The sequence below is a fragment of the Ambystoma mexicanum genome, chromosome 10 (genome assembly GCF_040938575.1).
Source record: "Ambystoma mexicanum isolate Mex_15411 chromosome 10, UKY_AmexF1_1, whole genome shotgun sequence".
Taxonomy (NCBI): domain Eukaryota; kingdom Metazoa; phylum Chordata; class Amphibia; order Caudata; family Ambystomatidae; genus Ambystoma; species Ambystoma mexicanum.
Window position 1 is genome coordinate 511,798,585 of NC_090932.1, and position 16,114 is coordinate 511,814,698.

General features: G+C 42.4%; 1 protein-coding gene across 2 annotated transcripts in view; it reads left to right on the forward strand.

The window, feature by feature from the left end:
* The window catches only part of RYK (receptor like tyrosine kinase), a 1,007,965-nt gene that overhangs the window by 329,769 nt on the left and 662,082 nt on the right, over window positions 1-16,114 (forward strand). For both annotated transcript variants that reach the window (XM_069618057.1, XM_069618056.1), the window contains exon 6: window positions 5,239-5,383. In XM_069618057.1, coding sequence (XP_069474158.1) covers window positions 5,239-5,383 — 145 coding nt within the window. The remainder of the gene's footprint in view (window positions 1-5,238; window positions 5,384-16,114) is intronic.

Sequence of the window (16,114 nt, forward strand, 5' to 3'; positions counted from 1 at the left end):
GGAGAATGCTAGCATGAGGAAAACGGTGCAATGGCAAAAGAATAAAAGTATGAGTAGAGGTCACATTGAAGTCGAGAGCAGTGGCTCAGAAGAACAGTCACTGCTTCATATTGGAATGCAGAGACCATCCATTCCAGCAATTTGACCTGAATCGATCAAGTGTTATAAACATCTGCAGAGAGATACCCCAATAAAGGAACGTAACAACGTCGGATATTGATAGAGTTGAGTTCATGGATGACCAGGATCTGACACGATCCAGAGTTTCTGTACACTCAACCATTCTTGCGGACATATTGTGGCATGCGAGGGATGCTTTTTTTCAAATGGGCTTCAATTTATATCAAGAAGGATCTTCAAACAAATGAAGAAGCCGCAGGCTCCATGAAATGTATCCCCCGCATTTATGGCGCCAACCTTACTGGACCAAATGAGGGAAGACGTAATCAGTTGGACCGTTCATAACAACCCACAATAAAAGAGAAATTCCAACTTATATGTTGGAATACTCGTGGGTTCAAGCACTTTACGAATACGGCAAATACTGAACTTGATAGGTTTGATATAGTGGTCTTGCAGGAGACATGGCTGGCTGAAGCCCCAATCTGGGATGGATATGAAATATTCTTGCAATCAGCAATATGCCTGCCTCGCGGTAGACCGATGGCAGGCCTTCTGGTAGCAGTAAAGAAATCAAAGGGTTTTAGAGTCTCAATGTATGACTCTATCGCCCCTTTCATTCAAACCATCAAGTTGAATAGTAATTCACATCTACTCGTAATTATCAACATCTATTGGGGAAGGTCACATGTCACTCCTGATTGCTTTTTTGACCTCTTTCAAGAAGTATTTGCCAAAGTTGCTAAAGAAAAAAAATGTCGATCATGTAATGGTTATGGGCGACTTAAACCTACACCTGCTGAATAAGGGCAAAAGAAAAAGAACAATAGAAGAGAGAAGATGGCTTACAGTAATGGAAGACATGCAGTTATTCATGCTAAATGGGTCGGTGGAGGGGGACACGCAGGCTGCTAGCACGTGGCACAATGGTCCATTTGAAGCCACATTAGACTATATATTCGTGAACAGTGCAATGTTGAACATAATCCAATCCATGACGGTAAAGTCAAAAAGGGAAAGTGATCATAGCCAACTCTGTTTAGTGTGGGAAAAAGAAAAACCTCACTATAAAAGCATTTGTGACACTACAAGGGCGTTGTAACCGTTAATAACAGGAGGAACAAAATTAAATGGTCCAATGCCTCCTTGTGGGATTTTGACAAACATTTATCCATATGTCCAGGCTTGGATTATGTTTCAATAATGCAAAAATATGCATATGTGAAAAACAGCTCACAAGGACATGGGCATAAACATGCTCATGTCTTTGATAATGATGTCAAAACCAAAAAAGCTAACATGAGGAAACAGATACGGTTACCAAAAGATCTAACATTGGAAGAGAAACTCCCGCAAATAAGGCACATACGGACAGTCTATAAAAACTGGCTAAGAGGAAGAAAGGCCCAATGTTATCAAAGGGACAGTGAGGACATGTTCAAAAAGATTGCCTCCAAATCCTCAGCGGAAATCTGGAAGGTCTTGAATAATGCCACTTATAAAGATCAGTCTTCTGTTCAAGTTAACTCCATATCAGCTAAGACCTGGTGCGATTACTTCCTGAAAATATATCAGACACCAATGATGACCCACCAGATGCCTCTTAAAGGTACAAATTGGGATCACACGATACAATTTGATCAAAGTGACATCATAGATTACATCTCAAAATTAAGCTCCTCAAGGGCTGCGGGCCCGGATGGGCTTGACAATAAAACCATCAAAGAAGAGATAGAAGTGTGGTCTCTAATACTGATGAAAATATTTGCGGAAGTGATACGCACCGGGCAACTTCCAGCATCATGGAAAAAATCTATATTAATTCTGCTGTTTAAGAAAGGAGACGGACTCGATCCAGGATCTTATAGGCCAACAGCCCTTCTGGACTGTCCAGGGAAAATATTTTCACACCTCGTCTTGCATGAATTTAACAACTGGCTAGACAGGGAGAACTTGAGGGACCCTTGGTTCCCTAAAGGTCTAGGAACAGGTATTAATTTACTTACGACAAATGCCATTATCGCCAAGCAAGCAAGAACTTACCATTGTATATTGCATTCATCGATTTCAAAACTGCGTTTGATTCTATCTTGAGGGAGCTACTCGTGGTGAAGCTTATGAGAAACAATTGCCCCTGGAACATCCTGAAGTGGATCATTAAGCTTAATAAGGGTACCTCACTACAGATAAGATTAAACAGTGATGGATTGCTGACTGACCCCATTGATACATTGAGAGGTCTCAAGCAAGGATGTATACTGGCCTCAGCAATCTTTAATTTTTTCATTTCTGATATGGGTAAAGAGTTCCTTAACACCATAACTGACTCCCCAAAACTAGGCCAGCATGAGATCAAATGGCTCTTGTATGCCGATGACCTCCTTTTGCTATCCAAGACACTGATGGGGTTACGCAATATGCTCAAAGTATTGGAGAAATATGCCAAATCCAATGGTATGATCATAAACAAAATAAAAAACGAAAGTGATTCAATTTGGAAACTTACGACAAAGAAACAAAGAACATAGGTGGGTTTTAGACAACCAGCAGCTTGAATCAGTGTGTGAATATATCTATTTAGGAGTGACTATTAATAACCCACAGGACACCCCATATGATACTACCGCAATGATGAAATGGAATAGTCTAATCTCCCAATCAAGAATAATCAGCGGCAAGTATTGTAAATTCACCATCGCTCCTCTGCTGACATATTATAAGCAAAAGGCCCTCCCAATACAACTATATGGGTCCGAGACAAGAATATGTAAAATACACAACTATTGGGATAAGAAAGAAGGGGCGTACTGGAAAAGTCTCTTGAAACTCCTGAGATCTACATTCACTATGCTAAATTTCAGTGTTGCTAGAACCTGTGTCTAAGAAAAGTAAAAGAGTAAGGAAACAAAGATGCTGGTAAAGCTAGACCGCATCTAGTTGTGGTTGGCTAGAAAGTTCTGGTGCCTATAAGGTCGGGATACATGTCTGGACACACTCACTGTGACTGCGGTGCTTCTATTCGCATGCGGTGCGCCTGGCGGGTACACTTCAGTTTTCAAATAGTGGTTCTTCGTATTAACGGCTGCACAGCAACGACACAAGGATTTTTCCTAGATGCACGAAGCATCACAAGACAGACCTAAGGTATACATATAGCTCAAATTTGATACTGACTTTGGATCTATGGTAATCTTTAGAAGTGGACAGAGTTCAAATAGAGAAATATACTGTAAAAGGGCAGTTATCTACATTGTGAAGTTAACACATGGTCGATACAACTTCATGTGCCAAGTGTGAGCCGGGTATGCAAGCAGCACACCCATGGAACTAGTTACTGGGAGTGTAAGATCCAATGGCCGTAGTGGTTTCTAACATTTAAATGCATTATATTATACTGACTCTGATTCTGTCTATTAACATTCGTTTTGTAGTATTTGACATCAGTGAAGCAATAGATATACTGATAGTATGTCCTCTTTTTTCCTTACATTATCTGTCTACAGTTCATTCATTGCTTTGGCTCAAGAAGAAGAGAGAAAAATCTTGAAATGCGTCAGGCAGTCAGATTGAACTTGCTGTGTATATTTCCTGACAAACTTTGCTTACTGACTAAATCTTTGTGCGTTTTTAATGAAAAAACAAATGAGTTCTTCCTTTCAATTGATCTCTATATTAATGTTTGAAATGTTCAGAAACAACTATTTAATGGTCTTGTGACGGAATTTGAAGGTGTGTAGGGGACGGCAGGGTTCCGGTTTGGATCCTCTTTTTCTTGTGCCTGCCTGTGTTAGTCAAAAGCTGTTGTCGAACCTCTTTGAGCCAACTATGCCCTGACTCGAGTAATCGGAAAGCACCCATAATCCTATCTAGATGCTGTTGCGACCCTGAAATAAAATGTATTGTGTATAATTGTTTCTGTCCCCATGGCATTGTATACCTTAAAGACAGTTCTTGAATCCCCTTTTCTCCCAAAGCCTACATTCTCTCTGCACCTCATTACGTGAGTGGGTTGTTAGCGTGTTTAATAGTTTGCCTGTCCTTTTAGTTTCAAGTCTTATTTGAATAGAACCATAATTTTGATGTTTGTTTATTTTGTTACTTACAGTATTGTTGTTTTGGAGTTTTCCTTGCCGATTCACCTCCTCTCCTTGGCCCTAACTAATTTAGCAGCAAATGAAGTATATCATTCATGTTGTGTATGCCTCACCTTTGTTTTAGATCACTGCGGCTCTAATAGTGGTGTCATACTTAGGAGTTTAGCAACCACTATTCATCCCTGTACTTTTGCAGGACAGTCTTTCTTTTGTGTCATTGTCACTGTCACTTGAGATTTAAAAAAATCTTTACCTGACGTTTACAAAAAGGTAGAAACTGATCTTCTTTTTCTTTTTTTTTTTTTACTTACCCTTTGTTCCACTCTGATAGAACTCTACATGTACGCTAGGCAACCCCTGGCAGTAGTGTTCGTCTTCTCTGAAATTTCATTTCAACGATGCAACACATATATGTGAGAATTCTGGGTTCGGCTGAATCACACTTTCACATTTGTAATGTTGTGCAGGAGTAGAAATGTCAAGTTGCAAGCTACTATCCAGGCATAAAACCTCACTCACTCCTTAAGTTTCATTCACGCAGCACACCATTTCTTACTCGTCCAGAGTCAATTATCACTACTCTGTGGCAAGTGCACATTTTGAGGCCTTATATGACTCAAGCTTTCTTCTAGACATTAGTTGATGCCTTACTGCTAATGCCAGACTGCCTTCAGTCTAATTATACTGCGAGTTAATTAGTGTGGCCACTGAGTGCTCTACAGTGTCTTTGAGTGACCCGTTTGAAAGCTCTCATCACTAAGAATGATACAGTAGGAAAGAGGTTTACTTTTCTGGTGTGCTGGCCTGCAGAAAGAAACCAGATTCATTGTTTGGTTTAGTACTGACTGTTGGCACACATTTTACAGCATTGGTAACTGCTGGTATTGATCACTTTTCAATACAGGTGTGGCAATTTTTGATTAGCAAACCTTTAACTATGACCATTTTCTAAAATTATCTTTGTGTGTAAACCAGCAAATATGCATCTTTTAATCTTATTTGATAACTTTGTTTATTCCCCCAGTTGATCCTGTAAATGTGGCACCCACTACCTCCACTCGTGTGTTTTATATCAGTGTTGGGGTATGCTGTGCAGTGATATTCCTAGTGGCAATAATCTTGGCAGTCTTGCATCTCCACAGCATGAAGAGAGTGGAGCTTGATGACAGGTAAGGTCAAAACAACTGGGTCAAAAATGCATGATGGCTTCAAACAGCACATAATGCAATTAACATGTTTTATCTGTCTAGTTAGGATTGTCGTGAACATGTTCAGAAACAATAAGGGCTTAAAGTGGGCCAAGGGCATAGCACTGCCAAAAATTGCACTTGATCCGTGGACCTGAAGGCGGCTCCTGACCTGACTTTGCCATGCTGAACCATTGAAAATATGTCAGTACTACCCTTGCCAAGTAGATGTCATGATAATCCCATGTTAAAGAAATCCATCAGTTTCATTTATTTGGAATTCGATTTTTTGTTTTGCAATTTCCTAAAGGTAAAATATAATACAGAAAATACTTTTTATTTTTGCTAACTATTCTATTAGTCTTCTTATTAGAATTACTCCATATAATGAATACATAAAAATTGTGGAATTCTTATAATGAACTGGGGAATTGGTCCTAAAATGAAATATTTTGATTTCTCTTATATTTAAATATTTGCATTTTAGTCTTTATTTTTAATCCCGTTTATGATTTCACTCACTTTAATGCCAGGTGCAAAACATGTCCATGTCTGTTAGGCCACTTCTTTTAGTTGCATAGATCAAACTGTAATGAAGATTGCAGACCACACCATCGATGTATTATGTCGGCTTTATTATCTTAGTAATAAGCAAACGTGAGAGACCCCCAGCACAGGCAGTGTCCAGGGTCCAACTGCTCACAGTTGAAGAACAACATTCTGATGCACAGCTAATGACATAGATGAGGTTCCAACCTCGAATGATACCAGCCTAGCGCAAGCCGATGTACTGACACAATACATCTAGTTTCTGCATATAAACACTTCAATAACACAACCTATATACAACACACCTCCCTCCCCTAAAAAAAAACTTCTTTTATTACACATTAATGTTTTCAATCTTAACATTTCCAGATCAAACTTATTGGGGAAAATACAACATTTATGTTGTGAGCCAAAAAAAAAAATTTTCTCTTTAAGATCACATACTCATCTTTTTACCTTCGCAATTCTGGATAAGCTCCAGACTTGTCCACCTTCCACACATACCGCATTCTTGTAAATCTTTGTCACTCTAACAGGTTCTGAATATAAAGGTTCCCCTTTCTTAGAAACCACAGCCCTTCTTACCCGCACAGAATCTCCAGCAACAACCACAGTCTTCCTCTTTGGATATTTCTTATTAACCCTCTTCACCCACCTTTCCTTGTCGGCATCCATCTTTTTCCTCACCTCATTAACCACTGTATTGGTTTCTCTCGCCTTACCCAACCAGGCGGGAGATACACAGGTATTGGCTTTCCGTCCTCTCATCAATTCAAATGCGCTGACTCCTGTCTCAATCCTTGGAGCCATCCTTAACGCATACAATCTATCTCTCACAGCTACCTTCCTGTCAAGTCCACTTACATTCGCTCCCCGAATAGCATCCATAATGGATCTGTTAACCCTCTCAACCATTCCATTCGCTTGTGGGCAATACAAGGGTGTCCTTTTGTGTTCGATACCACATTTACTAAGGTACTCTAAAAACATTTTTCCCACAAATTGTGGGCCATTATCTGTAAGTACACTACTGGGTAAACCCTCTCTTTCAAAAACATCTTCCAGAAATTCTATTATCCGCATACAGGTAACTTCCCTCACAATCCTAAATTCAGTCCATCTAGAAAAAGTATCAACAAGTACTATGGCGAACCTTCCTTTACCTGCTCCCATATCTAATGGACCTAAAATATCCATAGCTAAATCCTGCCACACACCCACTGGGGTCCTAGTTTTTTCCATTGGTTGCGACTTAGCACGTAAACTTTTCCCCGACTTGATGCAATCAGCGCAAGCACCTACAACTTTCTCAATTTCATGATCCATCCCTGGCCACCAGTAATCATCTTTAATTACTTCTTTGGTTTTACACATCCCTATGTGACCTTGGTGTGCCCGACTTATTAGTTTACTTCTCAAACATCCCGGAACAACCAATTTGTCCCACCTATATAATAACTCTCCCTTCAATGATAATTCATTTCTCACCTCCCACATTGACCTTTCTTCACTCGATAATAATCTTTTCTCTGGCCATTCACTTTCTACAAAAGCCATAATCCGTCTCCATATCTCACTGGATCTCAACGCTTGAATCCATTCATGTTTCTGTATTATGCCCTCCAATGTAGCAAACACCATCTCATTTTCACCATAAAGATTTTTATCACTGTCAGTCCCAGCATTTTCAACTTTCACTCTTGAGGCATGATCGGCCTTGACATTTTCTTTACCCGCAACCACCTCAATTATGAACTTATGGCACTGTAGTCTTGTCACCCATCCGGCCACTCTCCTTGATACCTTATCCAGTCCCTTATTTTCAAAAATTGATTTGAGCGGTCTATGATCTGTTCTTAGAACAAATTCCTGTCCCCATACAAAATTCTTCATTTTCTCAATTCCCCAGTGACATGCCAGGGCTTCTTTTTCCAACACTGAGTAATTTAACTCTGCACCCTTCAGCATGCGGGATGCATGCATCACCACCATCTCTTTTTCCTCGAAACCTGGTTGTAACATAACTACTCCTATGCCAGTGTCACTGGCATCTACCGATAAAATTGTTTTCTTCCTGGTGTCAAACATCGATAGGGGTTTTGCCATATCTATTTTCTTCTTTACCTCCTCAAATTCCTTCTCACATTCCTTGTGCCATACAAATTCTACGCCTTTCCTTAGCAATGACCTCAAATTTCTTATGCAATCCGTGTAATTCTCTACGAAACGATGATAGAATTCGAGGGTACCTAAAAATGACCTTAATTCACTTTTGTTCTTTGGTGGCAGAGTCCTCATAATCGATTCTACTAAACTCTTTTTCGGCCTGAGACCCTGTTCAGATATTTCATGGCCTAAATACTCGACCACCTGAGTCATGAAAACACATTTCTTGCTCCTCAAAGTTATTCCCCTCGACTTGAATATTTTTAGAACCATATCGAGTCTAAATCTCAGTTCTTCTTCATCTTTACCACAGATCAGGACATCATCTTGAAAACACCATACCCCATTTACTTCCTTTAGTAACTTATCCATCACCTTCTGGAATACTGAGGAAGCCGATACCAATCCAAATGGCATGCGTTTGAATTGATATATGCCCTCATATGTAATAAAAGCAGTTAACTTGCGAGATTCATTATCCAAACCAATTTGATGATAAGCACTCGCCATGTCAAGTTTTGCAAAGCACTTCGCATCCCCAATCCTACTTAAAAGCTCACCCATATTGGGTAATGGGTGGCGGTCTGCCACAACACATCTATTAAGTTCCCTCAAATCAATGCACACCCTCAAATCTCCACTTCCCTTCTTTACGACCACCACCGGGGATATCCACTCTACAGCCTTGGCTGGCTCAATAATTCCTTCCCTCTCAAGCTTTACTAATTCATTCCGTACTGCTTCCCGCATCGACAACGGTAACGGCCTAAGTTTTGATGCAATGGGTTTACTTCCTTCCCTTATGACAATCTTATGAACCATACCCCTAAGACATCCTACCTTTTCCTGAAATACTTCGGGATATTTCATTATCATTTCGCATTTGGCAATTTTATCATTGGACTCAGAAGGGTAGCCTACATTGCAAACTTGTTCCTCACCATTGGGATCTAACTTGATTTTTAACGCTCTTTGTTCCCTCCAACCTAACAGTGTTTCTCCTCTCTTTGTGACATATATCCTTCCTTGCGCTACTCTCCCTTTGAATTTTAATTCAGCTTCACAACATCCTAATATCTCTATTTTATCACCATTATATCCCCCTGGGGTTTTATCAGACGGGCACAGTTGTTCAATGGCACCTCCAACCACATTCTCAAAAACCATCTTGGACATCAACGTGATTTTAGAACAAGAGTCAGCAAGCATTTTCACATAATGACCATTAACTTCTATCCATGCTGAAGGATGCTCACTTTCGTCAGTTTCTAAACATTTTACCATATGGACCGTGACAATCTCATTTTCAGAAATATCCGCTTCCTCTGAGGAAAGGCCATCATATTCTTCGACAATGAGTGTTCCTTTACCATCTGTTCCTATTCGATAATTTTTACAACAATTTTCGAAATGACCCCATCTTTTACATATATTGCATTTGGCACGCCTCCCTGGACATATAGGAGATGTTGATAGGTGGCGTGCACTCCCACAACGGAAACATAACCTATCTTCCCTCTTTACATTGGACTGTGAGCTATCCCTCTGGGCATATTTATTTGTCTGTTCAGCTCCCCCACCCTTCATTTGGTTACCATCATAACGCCTATTTGGTCTGATTTTCTGTTTCTTCTTTTCTTTTGGGCAAGTTCCCCTTTTATCATTCACTCTTAACACTTCAGTTCCTACTGTTGACTTATTTTCTTTGGCAGCCAACTTTGCCACACATAGTAGGGTGTGTTCAATTTTCTTCGCAATGCTAATAACTTCATCTAAATTTGGATCATCTTTTAACCAGATTTCTTCACGAATCTTATCATTTGCACAATGTAACATAAACTGATCCCTTATGTGTTCGTCTAAGCCACTCCCAAATTTACAATGCAGAGACAGATGTCTTAAAGCAGTTACGTAATCTTCAACAGATTCTCCCTCATGTTGGCATCTCGTACCAAAATGATATCTTTCCAATACTGTACTAGTCTTAGTTTCAAAATGTTTATCAAGTTTAATCAGAGCAAGATCAAAGTCATTTACACCTTCTTCCACATCCAATTCCGAAACTTCAGGCAAGGTGTCATATATCCTCTGCCCTTCATAGCCCAGAAAATGCAACAACATTGCTACTTTGCGCTCAACAGACATGCCATTTCCGCATGTAGCCTTAACATAGTGAAGAAAACCCTTTTTCCAAGGCACCCATTTAACTCTTGGGGGACCTGGTGAGGGCATGAATACCTGTGGACCCGGAACTCCAGACAATGCCATTATTTCCGTCAATGGCAGAGAACTGTAGGCACACAGATAATGTGTCGATTCTCACCTGTGATCCAAGCCTGATTTGCCTTCCCGCAAGGGCCCAGGGCAAATTTTAAAAACAAACTCTGCTTTTCCCAAAGTGTGGCAACCACGTTACTCAAGGGTTGCACTGGGAGATCGCACTTCCTTGTTCCCTGCGTTGAAAACCCCGTGACTCTGAGACGTAGTGAGCATCGATACTGGGCCAATCAGCAACCTTCTCTCTGAGGGACTTGCATTCACGTTGCGTTACGCCGCTTCCGTGTGATGAACGAAACGTACCTTTTTGGGGTCGACAAATAACTCGCCTCTGTCGTTGCCGGCAAGTTTCGCTGGGCACACACCTTCGCACCAAAAGCTCGCCTCTGCCGCCGCCGGCGGATTTCGCTGCACACGTACCTTTGCGGAATAGCGATTCGGAAGATCTCCTGTGAGGCGGTTTGGTCCGCGTAGTGCAGGGTTGCTTCCTGGTTCCTTCAGGACTTCCTTCTGCGGGACGGTCAGCGCCGTCGCCCGCCTGTGCTGGTGAGCTGACGCATTTCACTCTTTAGAGACACACCAAAGCCAAATACTCGACAGCCCCTGAACTGCAGCCTCTTAAACAGGCGTTCTCCCTTCCCTTGGTTCCTCTGGTGCTACGGCCAAACTTATGGTCCTGCAGGCTGGGGGTCTCTGTTGCGATAGGTGTCGCTACGTTAGGGAATGTTATCCCATCCTCGTCGCCATTGTAATGAAGATTGCAGACCACACCATCGATGTATTATGTCGGCTTTATTATCTTAGTAATAAGCAAACGTGAGAGACCCCCAGCACAGGCAGTGTCCAGGGTCCAACTGCTCACAGTTGAAGAACAACATTCTGATGCACAGCTAATGACATAGATGAGGTTCCAACCTCGAATGATACCAGCCTAGCGCAAGCCGATGTACTGACACAATACATCTAGTTTCTGCATATAAACACTTCAATAACACAACCTATATACAACACAAACGTCTTTTAAAAGTTCCTTAACTATTTGTGATCCTTAAACCATGTACAACTCCTACTGAGCTTTGCTACCAAAATTGTTTAAAGATTCAATAGAGGCCCATTAATTTCTTACCCTATTTATGGCACTATAAACCATTTACTTTACATTTTATAATCCAGATAAGCAATGCTAATCTGCTTTTGTGCATATTATATGCAAATCATTGTAAAACTGCTTCTGCTATCAAAACTGTTAGGGCATTGTTCAGAGTTTAAGGTACACACCAGAGATCAAACTTCTTCCTTGCCACTTTAGCATAGGTAACCTTTCCTACATCGTATGGAAGCATTTATAAATTCATGATGGTTTTAGTGAAGAAAAGGTGGGACTGGTCTTGACGTCAGTAAATACCAATTGATTAATAATATCCCTGTTGCCACTCTTTGATGCATGGTGTGTAGGATTGATGTCATAAAAGATGGCCATCAATGAGGTTCATACAATTTTCAATAGCCAGGTATTTGTGTGGATTTTGATATATCTTTTCAGGTCTAAAAAAGTGATCCTGACCGCATTTAATCTCAAGAGAATGGTTAAAAAAATGTCCATATTAATATTGAAACTTAATTTGTACTTTTAGTTGTATGTTCCACGGGAAATAAAACCTACCAATATGAGCATCTGCTACATCATTTTAACTTGAGAAATAAGATTGGATAGGATAGGACAGAACTGTTGCATTTACTGACCTTAAGGGAGCATGATTAGGTCCCTAATAGGCTATCCTCTTCTTTGCACTAGTCTTCTTCACCGTCTGATTCTGCGAAGTTCTGTAGATTGTGAGAATCATTATCAAACAGTTCACTTTCTTCACATTTGCATGGCTGTATAACGCATGTTTTTTGCTAAATGTACATGGTGATCTTCAACTGTTCTACATCCACAAACATCCTATTAACTACAAAATTGAGTCTTGAGCAAATTACATTTTACGGATTACAAGAACTTATTTACTGCCCTCTACGTTTTAATCCATGTCCAATGGAAGTTGGAATTGTTGCCTGTGATGTCATCTTGGCACCAGACCATGACCTGTTACCCAACTCTTGTTAATTGAAAGTACAACCCACTCCCTGTGGGCGGTAACAATTCTCTCTTCTATTACTTAGAAAACCTGGTACGGCGCAATTTTGCAAGTTTTGTTATAACGTTTCTGGGCTGCATGAATTCACTAAGGAATGCTTCCAGTTTAGGTAGTAAATGTTCATGATTTTGAAGTGATCACAAAGTAAGAATCTTGTGTTTTGCATACAGCCTCGCAGCAAGAATGAAAACCTCAGCATCTTTGCAAATATATAGTTTGGCAGCTCCTCTTCTGTGACCTTGATATAGCATGAAGATGTATCTTTTTCTGTGTGCCACATCACAGCAAATAATTGTTTGGTCCTTTGTGCGAGATTAATCATTTTTGAGCTAGGTAATCGGGTATTTTTTTTAATGATAATGTGTGGAAGTAACTTCTTCATAGTAACATTAGCTATATTGCGCTGTCCATGAAGTAGGTTGGTGCAATTCTTTGCAGCCTTTTTTCCCCTGGTTATACTTTGTATATGCCAAACACTAAGTGGTTTTTCCTTATACTCTCAGTACTATTTGAATTTTTACCTCTGCCACGTGTGATGAATTTGATAGTCGTCACCGGTTCCCCGAGAAAATCTACCCTTATTTGGACGACCACATGGGGCGTGGGGGTGACAGCTCCCTCAGGGAAATGGGGGCGACTCAACAGAAGACATGGTATACCTCTCCATCTCTAAGGGATAATGACATCCATTTATTTCCATCTTATCTATGTATGGCATACTGCGAGATGGAACGTCCTAGTGAAGGTAACAGAATCACCCATACATATCCTTATGAGAAGACTGGGACGATGGATCGAGTAATCAAGATTACTACGACTGCAAAGAACAGTGTGCATACTAGTTGTTGGTAACTTGTGAACACTGCTGGGATTTCCAAAACCGGCAGTGGAAAACCAAGAGGGAGAGAAGGAGAATTCACTCCCAGCGCTGATCAGGATGCGATGAGTAGGCAGACGGTCTTGCTGATTTGCGAACCTTGAGACGCCGTCCGGAGCAGAGAAAGAGACGGATGTAGAGCGGAGGACTGGGGGTTGATGACGTGTCAGGCCAAGCCAACAGCTTGAGACTGACAGAACCTATGGACGTGAAGGACGTCAAAGCCGCCACGGAATGCTGGTGAGCCTGTGCAGAAGGGTTGGGAAGCTGCAGCACTTTGTCTGGTTTATTCTGTACTGGAAAGAGTACCAAATAGAAGCTGGGCAAGTTTGAACAGGGAGATGGTAACCCTGTGTAAGGGTCTAAGACCTGTATGGCAAAGAGACTGCAAACCAGTGAATGATTTGAAACCAAGTTGAAGCTAAAGCCAATATACTTGGGAACATGGATAGAAGTACATATTAGAATTTGAAAAGGCCTGGCAAGGAAGTGTACCAGGCACAAACAGTAACAGGACTGTGACTCACACCCAATTGTGAACTGTGCAAAGAGAGGATATTGGAACAAAAATTTAGGGCAAGGGAAAATTACCTGAAAATGCTGAACTGTGAATTGAAGTCTTAGTCTTGGCAGGAGAGTATACCAGGAACACAAGTGAATTGCGAATGTCACTGCATATATGTTCTGCAGGAGTAGACAAGCCTGCCAGACACCCCCCCCCCCCCCTATATTTGCCCACTCTGACCGCAGGGTCAAAAGGTGGGCGGCCTATGCCATGTTTAGGCCTGACTCCTCGCCCGCTGCCGCCGAGTGTGACGAGGACAGTGACTACACGGCCCCGTAACGGAGGCTGTAGACCTCTCAAAGGAGCGTTCACGCTCCTCGTCGTCTGTGCCCTGCCCCGACAAGCCCGGCTCACGCCCAGCTCATGGGGATGAACACCCCGGCGACAAGGACGCACACAGAAAAACACCAAAGCACATACCCCCCGGCACACATTCGTCGAAGACGAAGGCAGCCATAGCGCCAACGGGGACGGCGGGCCCACCGGCGTCTTCCGCCAACCGTGAGGGTCGTCAGCCCTCCCCGCCACCGCTTCCGCGACAGGCGACTGGGCACTCTAAAAATAAGGGCGCTAACACCAAAATTTCCAGCGACGCGCATCGCAGGAGCGCTCACGTTGCCAACAAGGACTCGACGACCAAGGACTCGACCAAGGACTCGACAAGCAAAGGCTCGACGGCGACCGATCCCTCGGAAGAGAAAATGATCGCCGAAAGCCTCGCACGCATAGCATCTAAGGACGGCCAGAGACGTACGGCGAGTGAAATGCCGAAAACCGTGCACAAGGCCAAAGATACGCCGAAAGCGCCGGAAAACAGATCAGGCCAGTTCCCGACGCCGACAGAAGGCCCTAGCCAGCAAGAAGGCTACTCGGAAGGCGTAGGCTCTCTTTCTTCAACGTTATGGGACAGAACCAGACAATTACAGGGGGAAGAAACCCCCTTTTCTTTCCCAGACCGTCCTGGCCGACCTCAGTGGACTCTTGAAAGGTTCCAGACCTGTATGGACAACAGTTTCATGTCCATCCCAGAAGACAAGGCACCCAAGAGACCAAGGGAGGCACCCCTGGAGCGTCCAAGGGCTAAATACCAGAAGTTTTATAACCCCATACAGGAGGACATATATATATATATACTCTTACAATCCCACTGAGGAAGACACCTTCTTCCAAGAGGAAGATGAGTTCACCTATGTTGAGGACCAACAAGAAGAGGAAGGTTTTCACGAGGAAACTAACCTATGTGAGGAAGGATTCCAGGAAGTCACAGGCGAGGGCGACCCAAATCCCTGGCAGTCATCGGCTAGGTCGACTGACACAGGCAGTAGCAGTATAGTCATCAGGTCTACTGAAACTACACCAGTCAGGAACCCTTCGCCTGTCGATGATCAACCCACCTTCAATGCACTGCTGAAGAAGGCAGCAGCACATTTCAAAATCGAAACTGGGGAGGTCATCCCCGATTTTGTGGAGAGGATTATCAAAGAAAAACACCCCACTAGCTAGATTATACCCATCCTCGCCTCAGTTAAGAGACGTATTACACCTTCTCTTTCCTCTCCTGCATTGGTGAGAGGGGTCAATCCGAGGATTGAGAAACTGTTCTCTCCCTCTCAATCAGACCCATTATATATTAAGGGTCACTCAATCCCGGACTCCCTGGTCGTGACCAACACCAGGAAAAGGGCAGGAGTCCCACTATCTACTAGCGAGGCACCCCCGGATAAAGAGGGGAAGAAGCTGTATGCCCTAGCCAAGAGAATCACCACCTCTGCAGCATTCTCTACCAGAATCGCCAATAATACCTTATTGGCAAGCTACGCCGATGCTCAATGGGCTAAGCTCAAACAGGACATCGAAGAAGTTCCCAAACCCCTAAGGACTCGTTTACTGGCTACAGTTAACGAGGGATCTCTGGTCAATCAGAGCATCGTCAAGAATACCCTCGATGCAGCAGAGACGGCTGGCCGCACCTTGGTACAAGGAATTTTATTGAAGCGTCACGTCTGGCTTCGCAATTCCGGTTTTAAGGCGGAAACACAAGCGTCCCTTATTAATAAACCCATAGAGGAGTCCAACCTCTTTGGGAGAGCAGTGGATGACGCGCTGGAGAACGCGAATAAAGAATTTGATACAATAAAGAC